The sequence below is a fragment of the Megalops cyprinoides genome, chromosome 7, assembly GCF_013368585.1.
Source record: "Megalops cyprinoides isolate fMegCyp1 chromosome 7, fMegCyp1.pri, whole genome shotgun sequence".
Classification (NCBI taxonomy): Eukaryota; Metazoa; Chordata; class Actinopteri; order Elopiformes; family Megalopidae; genus Megalops; species Megalops cyprinoides.
In genome coordinates, this window is record NC_050589.1 from 37,854,888 (window position 1) to 37,870,767 (window position 15,880).

Below are 15,880 nucleotides of genomic sequence, written 5' to 3' on the forward strand. Positions count from 1 at the left end.
AGTCCAAAAATATAAAGGCTAGCCGTGTGGATTTACACTGCGATGTTGGATTTGCCAATCACAACAAAGCTCTCCCATGCTCACCGGCTGTGGTTGGCGCCACCCCCAACAGGGAAGGGCCCACCCCTCTGCACGGCCAGCCGGGTGTACTGAACACCGCGGTTGCCCCCCAAGCGGCTGGTAAAGGCAGGGGAGCGCAGGATGGCGGAGAGGGCCGAGGAGGAGCTGTGTCCAAAGAGGCGCTCATGCATGAGCTGGCGCTGCCGGGCCTCCTGCTCACGCCGCAGCGCCGCTGCCTCGGCCGCTATGTCGGGCGGCATCACCGCCAGCACGCTGTCCTCCATGTCCTCCAGCACACTGCGCCGCAGCTCCGACGGCAGCGTCTGGATGAAGGTAACCGGGTCCAGGGGCTGGTCGCCCTGCGGGGGCTGCTGGGACAACTCCCTTCGCTGCTGCTCTGCCCGCTGCTGGGCCAGTACCTGGGGGACGAATCGGAGGGCCGAGTCACAACAACGATCCAAGCTCACTCGCCAAAAACGTGCCCCCCCAACTCTCTTCCACTCACCTCCTCCTGAATGGCAGGAGGCAAGGCAGCCAGGAATTCAGGGCTGACCTCGGTGACCCCAGGACCTCCCCCCAGCACGGGGGCAGCCGATGGTGAGAGGGTGGGGGCAGCAGGGGGACGCGATGGGGGCCGAATGCCCAGCTGGTTCTGGAGAACCTCCCGGCGGATATCCTCAGGGAGAGCAGCCAGGAAGGAGGGGTCCACTCCCTCTGGAAGACTGATACCTGTGGGGGGGACAAAAGAAAAAAGGGGTGGAAGAGACAAGAAACAAGAGAATCTCAATTTCCCCTTTTATATAACTATTCAACGGCTTTTTTGAATTGCCAATAAGAACAGGCTTGTCTCACTGCGACAACCTTTGTACTCATGCAGGAGTTATGCATATGCTCCCCTACACCCCACTGCAGGTCACACAGCGCTAGGCACTACTCCACTGACATTACCCAAGTAACTTGCAAGTGTCTGACAAACTGGTGATGTCTTGCTATTTTGCTGTGAGATTTTTCTAATGATTTATGAAGGTGTGACTTTGTGGTACAAAGGGAATTTGACTAAACCATTTTCTCCTGCAAATGAGATACCAACCTGCCAAAGGGTCCTCCTCCTCATTGCTGGTTGATGGGAGGGGCTCCTCCTGAATGGCCTGTGATTGGCTGTCTGCACTGTCATTGCGGGGTGTGGTCTCTCCAGGAGAAGAAGCAGAGCTAGAAGTAGGAGAAGGGAACCAGAGGCTTTGAGCTCAGTTATATTCACACAGACAAGCTTTAAGACATTTCAACACTACACATCTTGGATGCCTTCTATTGTCTACTTAACAATGTGTATCCAAGTAATTTACCCCTAAAATAAAAACAAGTCTACTACAGAACTGACCCCGCCTCTCCATCTGTCTGCCTATCAGTCCGCGAGCTGCTTCCACCTCCTGGCAATTCTTGAGATGTGTGACTAGCCTGAGCCGAGACTGGGGTGGGGTCTTCCTGAGTGGCAGAAGCAGGACTACTGGTGTCCATGGGTGAACCTTCAAGCTGGGACACTCCCACAGCAAGGGGCTCTGCACTTTCACCTTGCTCAGGGCTAAGAGAGGCTGAGGGATATGGAGAGAAAGGAGGAAGAAGAGAAGGAAGGAGTGATAAAATGCATGAACAAAGGGCCTTACACAAGTCGTGTGTGGAATATTAAATAGTATCACACTACATCCCAAATAAGCAGCTCCTGCCCATACACACAAGAAAATTCATATTGTTAAAGCTGAAATATTTCTGCTGTAACACTTGTTCCTTAACACATCCACACCCACAGCTACACTTGCATAAACAAGTCTTCCAACTCTGCATTTAAAGCAGTCATTTAGAGTGATTTGACTTATTTATCAACTAAGGATTTCAGCTAATCAAGATCTGATTTACACTACAAACATGAGCTCCCAGAGAAGCCTAAACTACAGGTTTATCAGAACCTGACGCCATGGCTGTGTTTTACTCCTCTCTTACCAATTGTGGGTGCAGGGGACATTTCCATCTGTGATGCCTCTACTTCACAATTCGGTCTATCAGGTGCAGACATCTCAGGGAGCCCCGTCCCTGCTAATGCCACAAGAGAATCTGCATGTGATTCAGCCACTAGCAGGTCCGCAATTGGCTGGTGCACTTGCTGACTGACGGCTGTCTCCAGGGAGACCAGGGCAGGTTGGTGAGAAGGGGCGGGTGTTGTGGGGGTGGCTTCTCCTGATGGGGGTGCGGTGAGGAAGCCTTCTGACACACGGGGCGGATCCAGACATGACGACACACCACACTGTCCTTGTTCACCCTCTGAGAGGAGGAGAAGGAGTTGATGAGAGAAGCAGCAGGGAGAGAAGAGAGAGGGATGAGTGTGTGTGTGGGCACGTCAGACAAGAAGTGTGGGAAGATGGAGGGGGGAAAAAAAAGAACAGGTTTTTCATTTTCAGTCAGTATCATTTTCAGAGAGGTATACACAATAGGGGCGTGCAATAAACAGGTGCTTCAGAGGAGTTTTTGGGAGCGATGCCATGAGACCACACTGCGGAAGGCAGTAAGTTGTATAGTTATCTCCAGTAGGGGGCACATTATCCCAGTCCCCAACAACAACACAACTTACTACCTCACCACAGCACAGCTGCCAGCCTCTTAGTGCTCTACTCGCTATGCCAAAAATATGGGTACTGGAAGTGAAGATAAAAAAACAGCAGGGCGCCTGGAACACACTTGTATGATCAGATAGAGACGTACTGAGAGACTCCAGCAGGCAGCCTTGTGGAACAACTCTGGAAAATACATTCTCACAGACAGTGAAGTCACAAGATGTCTGAATCAATCGAACCAGTCGCTGTATGCAAGCTTATAACCAATCAATGATAATGGCTGTTTGGCCAACTGGTAAAAGCTGACACTGTGCCACATCTTCCATTGCTGGCCAGCCCAACCCCTGCCGTAGAAGTTGCTCCAGTGGAAGTGAAAGCTGATTGGCTGTTGTCCTTGGCGTATTCCGTCGTCATGCGATTGCCGTGGGAAAGACAGTAGGCTGTATAGTTATCTCCCAGATCTGGTGTGATCCTAAAACTATACAAACTACTACCTCACGCCACAGCACGCAATACTGCACACCACTGTGTGTGTGTGGGTGTATCTGTGTCTATGCATGTGTGTGGCAGAAAGTGTTTGAGGACAGCCCCGAAATTTCCCTGCAATAATAACTAGTTTGTACATTGGTGAGTATATCATGGGTTACCTTAAAAACAACAGAAGGGATAATAAACAGAACTGACAGAAATGACCCCACAGTGCATCATACACCATACAGGACACACATAGCAAAAGAACAGACAAAATTAACAACTTTTGATGTTAAAGAAAAATACTGGCACCCCTACCAGAGTTCTGTTCTGCTCCGTTGACTGCTCTCAGTTCAGAAACCTATAGAGAGACAGAGAGACGTTAAAACAAAAACACAACACCAAACTGCTGATTTCATCTCATCTGTCACTATTACCCTTCCCCTCTCGCCCGCAAACCCCCCTCCTCTCGCCCGCAAACCCCCCTCCTCTCACCCGCAGACCCCTCCCCACTCACCTGCAGATTCTCCTCTCCTCCTGTGCTACTCTTTTCATTCTGTTTGGTCTCCTCCTCCTCCACCAGCTGGCGTCTCCTCTTCTCCCGCCTCTCCTCCAGCTCCTCATCTCGCAGACTCTCCAGGTGCTGCAGGATGGGCACCTTCACCACTGAGGGACACACCCAGGGGGATACAATGGGTGAGAGAACTTACAGCAGATAGATTTTAAGAATATTAAGTTCATTAAGTATTGTTCAAACCAAATGCATTACAGGTCAGGTGCTGTTTCATGATTGTATATACATACACATATATATATATATACACACACACACACACACATATAATAATTAAATTTGAATTATAATCTACATAATAAACTGATAACTCCAAGCAATTTCACTTGCTGAGATAAACATTTATACTCAGGTAGTGCCGAATGCAATCATTAGTTGGTTGCAAATGCTTAAATTGTTTGCTTGCTAAGCCAGTCCAAGAGACAATATCAGCTTAAACATCTAATTTTCCAGCTCGTTGGCTCCTGATAGTTTCCAATGTTTTTATGACAAAAATTACAAAGTAGACATTAACATGAACAGACGGTGGCTGGTGCTATAGGATATGGTAGAAAAGCACTGCCAGAAACAAGTTTTAGTCAAGATGTTTGAGTTATACCCCCTCTTGCTTAAATATAAGACACGATGTGTGTGCGGGGGGGGGGGGCCTGCACCACGAAGTGCACTACATGTGTCTTGTGTATGAGGCACGATGCTGGAGGCATCCTGGGTTACCTGCCACGCAGTCGTGCATGCTCTCCGCATCCAGCACTTTACACTCATCGGTCCACCTAGTCAGGGCTGTGGGGATGCTGGAAAGAGTGCCTGACAGACAGAGGGAAAAGCACGGCTACTAACAGCCCATCACGTCTCACAACCAAACAGAACAGTTTTGTGACAAGACAGATCTACTGGATCAAGGACCTGATGCCCACCCCCTAGATCTGACCCCAGTCCTAAAATGCAGCAACCCTTCTCTACTCACCTGCCTGGCCCCCTGTGCTGCTCTGCTCCTGAAAGAAATCATCCAGCAGCTCGTCGTCCGAGCGGGCAATGATGTGGACGTCCTCATTGCCCACCAGCAGGCGGGCACGCCCACGGGACTGCAGCGGAAGGGAGCTGGAGAGCTGGAGGATATCAGCCGCCGCACTGGGACCCAGCAACCTGAGGAGGGCAGCACACACACACACACACACACACACACACACACACACACACAGAGTTTCAGATAAGCCGCACTTCACATGTTCCCAATACCTCACACATGGACAGACTGACTCAATGTCTGTAACTTGCAAGCACAGCCACATCACAGTGAGAGAGGGAGCCATGCAGACACACACAGCCTCACCTCTGCAGAATCAGAGGGGGGTTGGGCTGCCTGTTTCCAGGGTAATGGACATGGATGGTGTGGCCAGTGTTGGCAGTCAGCTGTCGGAGGGTGCGCTGGCTCCGCCCCATGCCCTGCGCAAGCCGCCCACTGGCTCCGCCTCCGCCCAGTGTGAGGGAGCCGTGGTCAGCGTGCCGCACCATCAGGGGGTGAGAGCTGGGGATGTTCCCAGGTGAGGGCGGGATGTCAGCTGGGAAAAGACCACAGTACAGGAAGGAAATGTTCACAAACACTGCGGATGCTGGACACTCAACACATTCTGCACACAAAGGAAAGTACAGCCAAAAAATTGAAACCAGCACAAATTTTCAGCTATTTTTTTCAATCAGCCTAATAGACTAATCACTGACCTGATGTGTCAAACTTTTTATGTCTGGCTCAGTTACAGCCCTCACGACATACATTGCCTACAAATTCAAGTGTACAACATATAAGGTACAACCAGAAGGTAAACTCCATACAGATTGTCTGATTTCCTTTAATACACACAGTTCTTGATTATACTGCAACTGAATGAACAATAAGTAAAGAACAACTAATAAATCAGATTTATCTGTCTTAGCTAATTATGGAAACAGTGCAAGTGCGCATGATGAGTGAATAGAGAACTTCTGTACTGAGTCATTGCTTTTAACTGACACCCATTTTTGAGACCTCTGTCCATTTCAGTGCAGAAATCCAAAAGTTGGGAGCCACTCTGTCCTCCTAATTGTAGCTGCGACCAGGAAGTCTTTATGCCTTTCACAGTCTTCAGTGAGCAACAAACAGAGGTGCCCCAGCACAACAACATGGTGAATGAAGAAGCACTCACCTGTAGTGGAGAACATGTTGTCAAACTCAATGATGAGGTCATCGTCCCGGTCGAACCTCTCAAAGCGAATGTGCGGCGCTGCGTTAATGTCGGGGTAGTCCTCATCCAGCTCCATCTCCGAGCCTTCATCATCATCATCTTCATCTCCCTCTTCATCATCCTGAAACCAGAGGGAGGACAGCATGACGATGAGCAGTGAAACAGCAGGGATGGCGTGAGAGAGTCGAAGCTCTGAGTGCAGTGTAACGTACCGTACGCTAGGCACTGTGTTAACAACCACCATAACATCAACATACGTGTGCTTTAGTGATGCATGACAATATCCACATTTAACACTTATAATCACGGCAATTCCATCACAAGTATAAATCTTTGTCATGTCAATGCACACACCTTTCCATCACACAAAGAGGAATGTAAGGCATTGTTTCCTCTACTCTAAAGAAACTTGGCTCTGTGTTTTCTCCAATGCTGTGTGTGCTAAGATATGTACCCAGTGCTGACACAGGTAAGGGAATACCAACTGATTCACTGGAATGGAATATACTGCTGCTGGACTACACTCTAAATTAGAAGTCTCTCCTTGCTACTTGCTCTGAAAGGGAAAAAAATGGCTTGTACATTGTTGTACATGGGTCATTTCTATATTGCTGGTTGTAGCTGCTTCAATCAATGTATGTTGCATGGTAAACCTCTACCCACGTGCTAAGGCACAAAATTATGCATCAATGTCAAACAACCATGACCCCCACAAGCTCAGCAGCCAACGCTTGCTGTTATGGTTCCCTCTCTTCCTTCCTTGTGAGGAAGGAAGTGCCAAGTGGTACCAAGTTTTACCGTGCATTTATCCCTTAAGTTGTTATGTTTGTTTATCCCTTAAATCAATCTGGTGTGAAAATAATATTCTTTGTAATTTCTTGTTTTTCTTCTTGATGCTAATTCTGACAGCACAGTGGTGATGATATCTACACCTGTATTCTTACTGTGACAGGCAATTTAGGTATCCTGCCATGTCAGACTTGTCTGTTACTCAAAAGCATTTGCTAATGCTAAATAACTTAAAAACAAATCTCCCACAGCTCTCAAGCTCACCTGATCATCCTCCTCCTCTTCCTCTTCCTCTTCCTCTTCGTCCTGGCTATCCTCGTCTTCATTGCTGCCGCTGGAGTCTTCTTCCTGTGTGTGCTCCTCATCCTCTGGCTCCAGGATATTCATTGAGTCTGAGAGAAAGAGTTGTACTTGTAGCACCATGCAAATGGTGTATGCACTAAACACAGTCCATCACAGGAGTATAGAGGTGATCACAGGGGATGTTGGTCATGGTGTGCAATGGAATGTTATGAAAGTAATAATGGCGCATGAAACCAACACTGTTTAGTCTGCCTTACATGATTTTTTTATTCTTCATTTTCCAAATTGTGTGGGGGCATCTGGTACAAAAACAGACTCATGGTACGATACTAACAAAACTGATTGAAAACTGACCCATTTTTTCAAGATTTATCTGTATTAGATCCTGCCAATTGAACAAAGAAAAGAAAATAAGAGACCTATTTGGATTTTGCATTAACTTCTGAAATGGCGAACTGTGCAGAGAGAAACAGACAAACGGATGATTGTGTTACTCCTTACAATGAGAGATGTGTTGAAGTGCGCTGTGAGCCTGTATGAGGTGCATGTGTTCAGTGCAGGATGCAGGGTCACCTTCTCTGTTGGCCTGTAGAGTGGACGCCTGGCTCAGGTTGATGGATGGGGCTTCATCCATCAGCACATCTTCCTGCGATTCATCCTCACCACTGCGGCCAACTGAGAGGCAGACAGATTTGCCAATCAGAGTTTGTTCTCCCCCCCTCTCCACCTCCCTGCGCTTGCCTCCCAGTCGCTCACTTACCAATGATGGTGTTGTTGACCGCGCCATTGTTGCTCTCCAGAAGTTCATCTATCAGGTCCACCAGCTCATTCTCAACCTGTGGTGACAGAACGCCTTCTCAGAGTGGCAGTGTTGCACCACAGACATTATGTGCATTTAGTGCTGTGAAAGGACTGTGTGATTCACTCCAGTGTTAATGAAGGTAAGCCATGTTTGCTGTGACCTCAGGCTGGCTGTTGAAATCCAAATATGTGACCCAGTCCTGTGAACCTGGTGTGTGAGCCAGGAGTGTCCGAGCCAGGTGCGTATACCTGCATCTCCTGTGTCCCCAGCACCTCTGGCCGGCCAGCAATGACCACACTGTCCCCCTCCGTCTCCCCATCCATCAGGTCGCTGTCCGGCCCCTGGGTGGGACCAGAGCCCTCAACCGGCTCCACCTCTCCTGAGTCTCCTGGGACAGACAATCGCTCCAGTCAGACATTTTCTTCTGCTATGCACATGGCTGTGTCCCTGAAAGGCTACTAGTGTTGGATGCATGTAGAATTAACAGCAAGGAGGGTGCTGTGTTTGGTGCACTGCTCTGCTGGTTTTGTGTTGTATGGCCGGCGTTGCTGTGTTACCCGGCTCCTGTGTGTTACTGGCACTATCCCGGGTAGTGCCTGCGGTGTCATGCTCCGTCTTGCTCTTGCTGGAGCCCCCCTTCCCCCCGAACAAGCTGCTCGGCTGGTTGACGATACGAGACAGTGTCTCCAGTGGCTTGAGGGCTGCGTTGACTGTGTTTGCCATGTTTGGACTGGCTCAGGACCACAGGAAGACATAGCGGAAGAGGTGGATGTACCATGAGAAGAGATACACAAACAGTTAATGCAAAGCTAAGAGCAGGTCAGCACTGAAACGACAAATGTTCCCTGAAGGAAAAGGAGCAGATTAGCAGTGGTAGGACACAGCAGGAGGGTGGAGTACCTGGACAGGTCTAGGCTGTGGGGCACGCGGGCCAAGTCGTTAACCAGTCCCTTCTTCAGGAAGAGGCGGATGATGTTGTTCATGCCATTGTGCTGCGTCTTGGCAGCAGCCGTGCTGTAGAAGCTGGAGGTGGAGGGGCACGACTCCATGATGGTGCTGATGATGCACATGACAGCCTGCAGTCTGTGGGGGTGCAGAGGCACAGTTAGAAAGGAGTCGACAGACACACACACACATACAGAGACACACACACAGATACACACACAAATAGACAGACACACAGACAGAGACAGACGCACGCCCACAGAAACACACAGACAATCCTGAGACAGCAGCTATGCTGATCACTGGACAACTGCATCAACAGGTTTTCCTAGTGTGACCGCGATCTGTAAGCAACACTGTTAACACGTCATGCCGCATAAAGAAGCTGTATTCCCAGTGTCCTCACCTAGCGTGTTTCTCTGTGCTCTCCGCCATGGCCAGGGCACGACTCAGCGCTGCCTTCACCTCGTTGACCAGAGCCACCTGGGCATCTGTGCCTGTGCCAGCAGCTGCCAGGCTGGCCAAGAAGAGGCGTGCCAGGGCTGGGGTGTCCTTGTCTTCGGAGTTCTGGGTGTGAGGCAACAGGTGATCCAGCACAAAGGCCAGAACACTGCAGTCCTGTGTAGAAAGAGAGAGAGAGAGCGGGTTCACCAAGTCCCCAAAGGACAAAACGCCCCAAGACACCACAACTTACACAACTAACCGCGACTGTTACACAATCAATGCAGACACAGAGGGGTTTGTTGGAAGGGTGATGCAGGGGTTAGAGCACAGACAACAGGGCGTACATGTTTCCCTCTTAATAAAGCAGGACCAGTAAGGCATGAGAACACACACACACACCTCCTTGATGAGCTCAGACTGGCCAGCTGTGTAGCAATAGGAGGCGATGAGGGTAGCAATGCCGACGTAGGAGCGCACCAACTCTGCCAGCAACCGCAGGATGGTGGAGGTGGGCATGAGCGGCTTGCTGGCCTTGGCCTTCATGCCCCGGCTGTCCTCGAAGCCGCCCCCTCTCTCGCCCTCCCTGTCTTTCTTCCCCTCTCGGGTGTCCTCTGGGGTGGAGGCTGCAAGAGAGTGGGAGAGACAGAGGATGCAGGATGAGTGCAGCGCTGATGTGGAGCGTGCACGCTGTGAACAGGAGTACTAGCGCTGCGTTACCTTCTCCCTGCGGCGTGCCTGACTGAGACGACTCTGCCGCACTCCCATCTGCGGCAAACACCTGTGTCTGAAAGAGAGCCCTGTGATCATTATGTACTCTTCATACTGTTTAACATTCTTTGGCAATACAAATAAACTCTGTCACTTCAATAAAGCAAGTTGAACTGAATTAAAGAGAAAGAGAGGAGCGCCCATCAGTCAGACTCACATTGATGTTGAAGGCAGTCTGCGAGTCGAAGTCGCTGCCCTGCCGCGTCAGTCTGTACTGCTGGTACACATCATCTCCCACGTCCTGCAGGATCTGGCACAGATCTGGGGCTCCAGAGCCGGCTGCCGCCCGGGTCTCCCCTCGCTCTGCTGAGACACGAGAAGGGGATATAGAGGGTTAGCACGCTCACACAGGCAGGTGAGGGGGATATAGAGGATTAGCACACTCACACAAGCAGGTGTGGGGGATATAGAGGGTTAGCACACTCACACAAGCAGGTGTGGGGGATATAGAGGGTTAGCACACTCACACAAGCAGGTGTGGGGGATATAGAGGGTTAGCACACTCACACAAGCAGGTGTGGGGGACACAGAGGGTTAGCACACTCACACAAGCAGGTGTGGGGGATATAGAGGGTTAGCACACTCACACAAGCAGGTGTGGGGGATAGCACACTCACCTTCCTCAGGGGCGTGGTACGCAGCCAGCGCATTCAGCATGTCATAGATGACCTCTCTGATGGGCTCGGGGATAGGGGGCAGTGGGGACAGCTTCAGTGGCGTGGTCTTCACCAGCTGCACAGCGTTGGGCCCCTTGATTCGCAGGTTCTCAAACTCATCATCTGAAGCTAGGGACAGAGAGAGGAATATCAGGGTACAGTCTGCATACCCAACAAAAAGGGAGGTTCTAATGATGTAAAGTGTGTTATGATGCCAGGGGCATTGCTTTGATGCTAGAAACATTGTCAAGATGCCAGGTGTCGTGGTGCTGTCAGTGAGGGCTCTCTCTCACCTGTCCCAGTGCCCCTGGGCGCAGGCAGGGCAATGCGCACGCAGCTGTTGGCGGTCTCGGTGAAGCACTCTGGGTTGCGGCATGCGGCAGGGCCCAGCACACGCAGGATGTAGTTGATTTCACGGGAGCCCAGGCTTCCCGACACCACACCCGAGGTGGTGCTGCCAGCCCCGCTGGTCACAGCCGACCTGACCACCTGGGAGAGACCACATAGCAACCCAGGTTAACTGCAAATAAATCACACCTCTCAGGCCTCTTTTCCACCAATGCGAACTAGGTGCTAGTTCTGGGCTGGTTCTAGTGCCAGTTCAGAGTTGGTTCAATTTGCAAACCTTTTAAGAACCGCTTTGCTTTTCCACGGGCCAGAGAGCCACGTCATTACGTCACTGTATACGTCTGTATACATCTCCGCTTTCCCGCTAGCACCAAGCTAGCAGTGGTGGCGGGTGAGCTGGAAACAAGGGAAGCCCGAACACTACTTTTAAATCTATCATTACTTTCAAACTGTTCCCCTTTATCCTCCTTGATTAACTATAAAAAAAATAAATCTCAGAATCATCAACACCAATCACGTAATTGTCTGTAGTTTGTGTGCTTGCAAAAGCTACGACATGAGATTGTTTAATTAACAAGGATGGCATTTATCAATTTAAATTATGTTAAATGCTCATGACACATCACAGCTTTTGTGAGGTCTGTGTTCTAAAGGTTATTGTTCATTGCACTCAACCTAAAAGTTTATTCTCAGTCATTTAAATCGATTTAACTAAATTTAGCTCTATTCTGTAATTTGAATTTTGTAACACAAGAAAGCTATGTGACACATTTAAGAGAAAGCTTTGGGAGCACTTGCCACTTAATTATTCAAACTGCCATCCTTGCTAATTAAACAATCTCATGCTGTAGTTTTCGCAATAGCACACAAATTTCAGACAAGCTACGGTGTTTCGTGAGCATAGTGCACTGCAAGCTAGCGGGAACAAATAACAAAAACGAGAGAACAGCGCTTTAAAAAACAAACTTGTCCACTACACTTTATACAATGTTAGCCTTTTGTGAAGCCAAATGTTAAGTGACATTGGTAGGTGAGTCAATGGCAATGTTAGAAAGTAGCATGCTAACGTTAGCTACTGTTAACAAGGTTGCAGTAGCTGGCTAGCTAGCTGTTGGTCAGCTAACATTACCCAAGCAAGCATAGCTTAAACTTGCACCATTCGTGTCACTAGGGAGATGCCTTTATCCTGTGGGGCCTCCCCAGTTAACATAATCCATCTACAAAGCTAAATATTTACACTGAGCCTAGCTCCTCACACACCAGTGACAGAACAGGAAAACGGGGGTAACATGAGGGCGGGGCCAGGCACCTTCTCCATGGTGTGTCGCAGCGTGGCAGGGTCCTCGATGATGTGGCGGAAGAGCAGTGTGACGAGTGGGGTGAAGCCGTTGAAACCGGAGCTCTGTGTCAGGCCCAGGATCATGCGCGTGCTCTTGAGCTCGGCAAACATCATGGCGTAGTGGTGCGTGCGCGTCAGCCGCAGACACAGGCGGAGGGTCGCGTGCAGTGTGTCCGGGTCCACGGGGATGCTGATCATGCTGACGCACGCCCGGATCAGCACTGTGGTCATTTCAGCCGACAGGCCCTGGATCACCGCATCCGGTGCTGGCCCATCCAGGGAGGGCCGGGGGGGCGGTGTCGACGGGTCCTGGCCATCTTTCAGTGCGTTCATCTCCACTGCACTGGTGGCCAGCTCTGAGCACAGAGCAGGGGGACATTGAGGGGATGGAGTTAAAACAAACAAAAAGAACTAAAAAAAAAAAAAGACCACCAGTACATTTACAAGAGTATGTGAATGTAGGTGTAAAGTTCACCTGCGTCAGCCTGTGTCTCCTCCTCCTTCACTCTCTCCCTCTCTCCCTCTTCCCCCTCTCTTTCCATGTCATTCACACTGCCATTCTTGGAGGGTTTGGGGGTGCGAGGAACTCTCTGCACCGTCAGCATCACTGGGCGGCGGTTACCTGTCTCCTCATTCACCTGAGAGGGAGGCAGGACAGGGCACTGCACTGTTAGAGCAGAGCGAACCCCACGGGTGAGGGAGGGTTGTAAGGCTGCAATTCCTGTGCCTCACCTGCACCATGGTGTTGAACTGGACGGTGTATCTCCTGCGGCCCGCGGTGAAGCGGACACTGCTCTCCCCGGCTCTCCAGGCTGAGTCAATGGTGCTGTTGTTGCTGGCGCTGTAGCTGCACCAGCGCCCTGACCGATCATCAAACCAGCGCCAGTTATTCCCATTTGGCTGCAGGTACTGCAGGAGAATGAGGGACAGCATTTACAGTGAGAGAGAAGAGCATCAAAATGAGAGAGAACAGACAGCAGATTGAGAAGGAGAGAGCGGGGAAGACGAGATTGGAGAGATAACAAAACAAGAAAAGGAGAAAATGACACTTTCATTCCAGTTCCAAACCTAATCAAGTGGTGGGCTGAAACACATGTTAGCCTCAGGATGTGGGTTTGGAAACACTGCCCTTATCACTAGGCTGCTGCTCCATGTTTCACTGCAGTAATTAAGAACTAATGGGGAGATGTTCCTACCTTGTTCATCTGAGCTCTGCGTTTGGATGAGACTGCAGTCTTCTCATAGAAGTCTATGAGCAACAGCACTGGAGTCATCCATCTGCAGAGAGAGAGAAAGAGAGGTGCTGGAAACATCCCTTTCACTGAACATTTACATGGGAGATTGCCACAACCATGTCCCAACAGGCTCTACACTAAAGTGAAAAATGCCACTGTTATGCCAATTAAAGCAGTTTACTAAAAACAGACAAAGTGACTCTGCTGTGGCCCGTAATTAATATTTCGAAGCGAGGGATGCTTTAGTGCGTAGGCTCTGTGCGGGGAACGATGACTCACTTGGGCGTCTGAACATCCTTCTGCTCCTTGGCTGCCTGCAGGGTGGGTTGCACCACCTCCAGCAGTTTAATCAGAACGCTGAGGATCTCACTGCTCTCCACAATCCGTGCACACGACAGCTTCAGCTCCTGCAAACGCCAGTGCAGACAGGGAGTGCACTGGTCAATATGGTGTGTGTGCGCACATTTGTATGTGTTCAGGAGGGGGAGAGAGAGAGAGAACATCAGTACCTCAAACAGCAGGGTGAGCAGCAGGATGCGTGTGGCCAGGTTTGAGGCCTGAGGAAGAGTGACCATCTGACTGGTCCACTCTGACACTGTCTTTGTGTCGCTGGTGGTCAGCGGTACAGCTGCCTTTATCAGCACATCAGCTGCCTCCCACACCTACAGGAGAGAGAGAGAGAGAGAGCGAGCGAGCAGTGACTATGTGGCCAGACAGCATGATCAGGACTGTTGGCGGTAAAATGCCATCTTGGGCGCACACCACTCACCTGGTTGACGACCTGTCTGAGGATCAGGTCGCGGTACTCCGGCCCGCTCCTCTTGATGGCGGTCATGAGCAGGTCGCAGACACGGTACACAGTGTCGGGCAGCTCATCCAGTAGGTGGAAGCAACCAGGCAGCATGGTGTCAGTGAAGGCATGCAGCTCTGCACAGTCCAGAGGCTCCGCCTCCAGGAAGCGTTCCAGGCAGCGCGCCTCCTCCTCCTCGGCCCGCTCCCGCGCCCGCCGCTCCTCCTCCTCACGCCGCCGCGCTGCCTCCTGCAGAACAGGGGAGGACAATCAAGCCAAGCAAACCATGTATGCCACAACTGCAGCACCAGGCATATGACTTTGTGACATCATGTGTCTTTATTTCTGAAGTAAAGTTCTCTGTACCTCTGGTGAATCAGAGCGCTGCTCCATGCTGACTTCCTGTCCTAAAGACATGGCGATCGCCCGCATCATCTGGTCCTCCTCAGACATCGTGAGATCCTAACGCCAAACAAATATTCATCAGTTCATCAAAAGCAGGCTAAAGAGCAACAATGGTAAATACTGACACTGGCTAGCTGCTGCTAGTTATCTTGCCTTGTATCATTGTATCTTTCTGTGTGAATCTTTCTGGGGAGCAAAAACGCTCAGTCTTGTTCTCTCAAATGTATCCTCTGAGTGTCCTACTCTTGGGGTGGGAGCCTGACCCCTCCTGGTATCAAATTAGAAGAGCCACCTTCTGACAAGAGGCCCAGGATTCATCGCTCCACAGTACAGTTCTAGAATAAGCTGACAGTCGCTCTACATTGGGAAATACGGCAGGAGATAGGAGGAACAGCAGCCCCTCCTTACCCGGGCCACACCGCTCAGCAGAGGAGGGGGGTGAGTCAGCAGGTACTCCGTGGCCTGCTCCATGGTGCTGGTGTTGAGAAGGGCCTCCATGGCATGCTCTCTGGAGAAACCCATGTCCATGAGCTAGAGATAAGAGAGAAAGGACAAAGGGAAATAAAATGGTTCAAAGGAACAGGAAGTGGCAGTGCTTGGATCCGCTTTTCACTCCATGATCATCGCGTCTCCCTCTTCACGTTACTAACTCTGCGAGTCCATCAGCTTTTTCAAAATGCATTCGAGCTCACACTTAAGAGAATCAGTCTAAAGCAAGTGCCAAAGGGGGGGCGGGAGCAGGGCTCATTTACCTGCGTGAGCTGCTGCTGGTTGACCTGGGGCTCTCTCCTGGGCGTAGAGATGCTCCCCTCCTCGCCTGTCCCCACCACCGCCACACCCCCTCCAGCCGCACCAGCGGCAGCCCCGCCAGCTCCCCCGGCTCCTGGCGCGGTGCTCGGTCCTCCTGTCCCCACTGCGACCCCGTCCTCGTCAGGGCGCCCGCCACCCTCACGCTCCTTGGCCAGGCGCTCCCTGATGGTGGGCTCCCCCCGCAGGATGTGGCAGAGGATGGCGAGCATGGACTCGGCCATGCGGCCACCATACACCTTCAGAGGCCGGCGATTCCACAGGTTGCGGATGCAGTTGAAGGCGGCCTGGAGAGAGGAGGGAGAGGCTCAGACACGGAGAA

At 50.8% G+C, this 15,880-nt stretch overlaps 1 protein-coding gene across 1 annotated transcript in view; it reads right to left on the bottom strand.

Annotated features, from left to right (window-relative positions):
* Positions 1-15,880, bottom strand: part of huwe1 (HECT, UBA and WWE domain containing E3 ubiquitin protein ligase 1) — a 61,877-nt gene that overhangs the window by 13,519 nt on the left and 32,478 nt on the right. The window contains exons 31-63 of the mRNA XM_036533951.1: positions 15,504-15,845; positions 15,160-15,282; positions 14,713-14,808; positions 14,326-14,595; positions 14,066-14,218; positions 13,836-13,963; positions 13,518-13,599; positions 13,054-13,230; positions 12,797-12,959; positions 12,292-12,677; positions 10,928-11,123; positions 10,596-10,763; positions 10,136-10,284; positions 9,928-9,994; positions 9,610-9,833; positions 9,173-9,384; positions 8,722-8,904; positions 8,379-8,551; positions 8,070-8,209; positions 7,780-7,855; positions 7,593-7,694; positions 6,981-7,108; positions 5,889-6,048; positions 5,039-5,267; positions 4,673-4,851; positions 4,423-4,512; positions 3,652-3,800; positions 3,453-3,495; positions 2,056-2,373; positions 1,439-1,649; positions 1,151-1,269; positions 566-789; positions 85-479 (exon numbers count right to left, since the gene is read on the bottom strand). Of these exons, the coding sequence (XP_036389844.1) occupies positions 85-479; positions 566-789; positions 1,151-1,269; positions 1,439-1,649; positions 2,056-2,373; positions 3,453-3,495; positions 3,652-3,800; positions 4,423-4,512; positions 4,673-4,851; positions 5,039-5,267; positions 5,889-6,048; positions 6,981-7,108; positions 7,593-7,694; positions 7,780-7,855; positions 8,070-8,209; positions 8,379-8,551; positions 8,722-8,904; positions 9,173-9,384; positions 9,610-9,833; positions 9,928-9,994; positions 10,136-10,284; positions 10,596-10,763; positions 10,928-11,123; positions 12,292-12,677; positions 12,797-12,959; positions 13,054-13,230; positions 13,518-13,599; positions 13,836-13,963; positions 14,066-14,218; positions 14,326-14,595; positions 14,713-14,808; positions 15,160-15,282; positions 15,504-15,845 (5,855 nt within the window). The remainder of the gene's footprint in view (positions 1-84; positions 480-565; positions 790-1,150; positions 1,270-1,438; positions 1,650-2,055; positions 2,374-3,452; positions 3,496-3,651; positions 3,801-4,422; positions 4,513-4,672; positions 4,852-5,038; positions 5,268-5,888; positions 6,049-6,980; positions 7,109-7,592; positions 7,695-7,779; positions 7,856-8,069; positions 8,210-8,378; positions 8,552-8,721; positions 8,905-9,172; positions 9,385-9,609; positions 9,834-9,927; positions 9,995-10,135; positions 10,285-10,595; positions 10,764-10,927; positions 11,124-12,291; positions 12,678-12,796; positions 12,960-13,053; positions 13,231-13,517; positions 13,600-13,835; positions 13,964-14,065; positions 14,219-14,325; positions 14,596-14,712; positions 14,809-15,159; positions 15,283-15,503; positions 15,846-15,880) is intronic.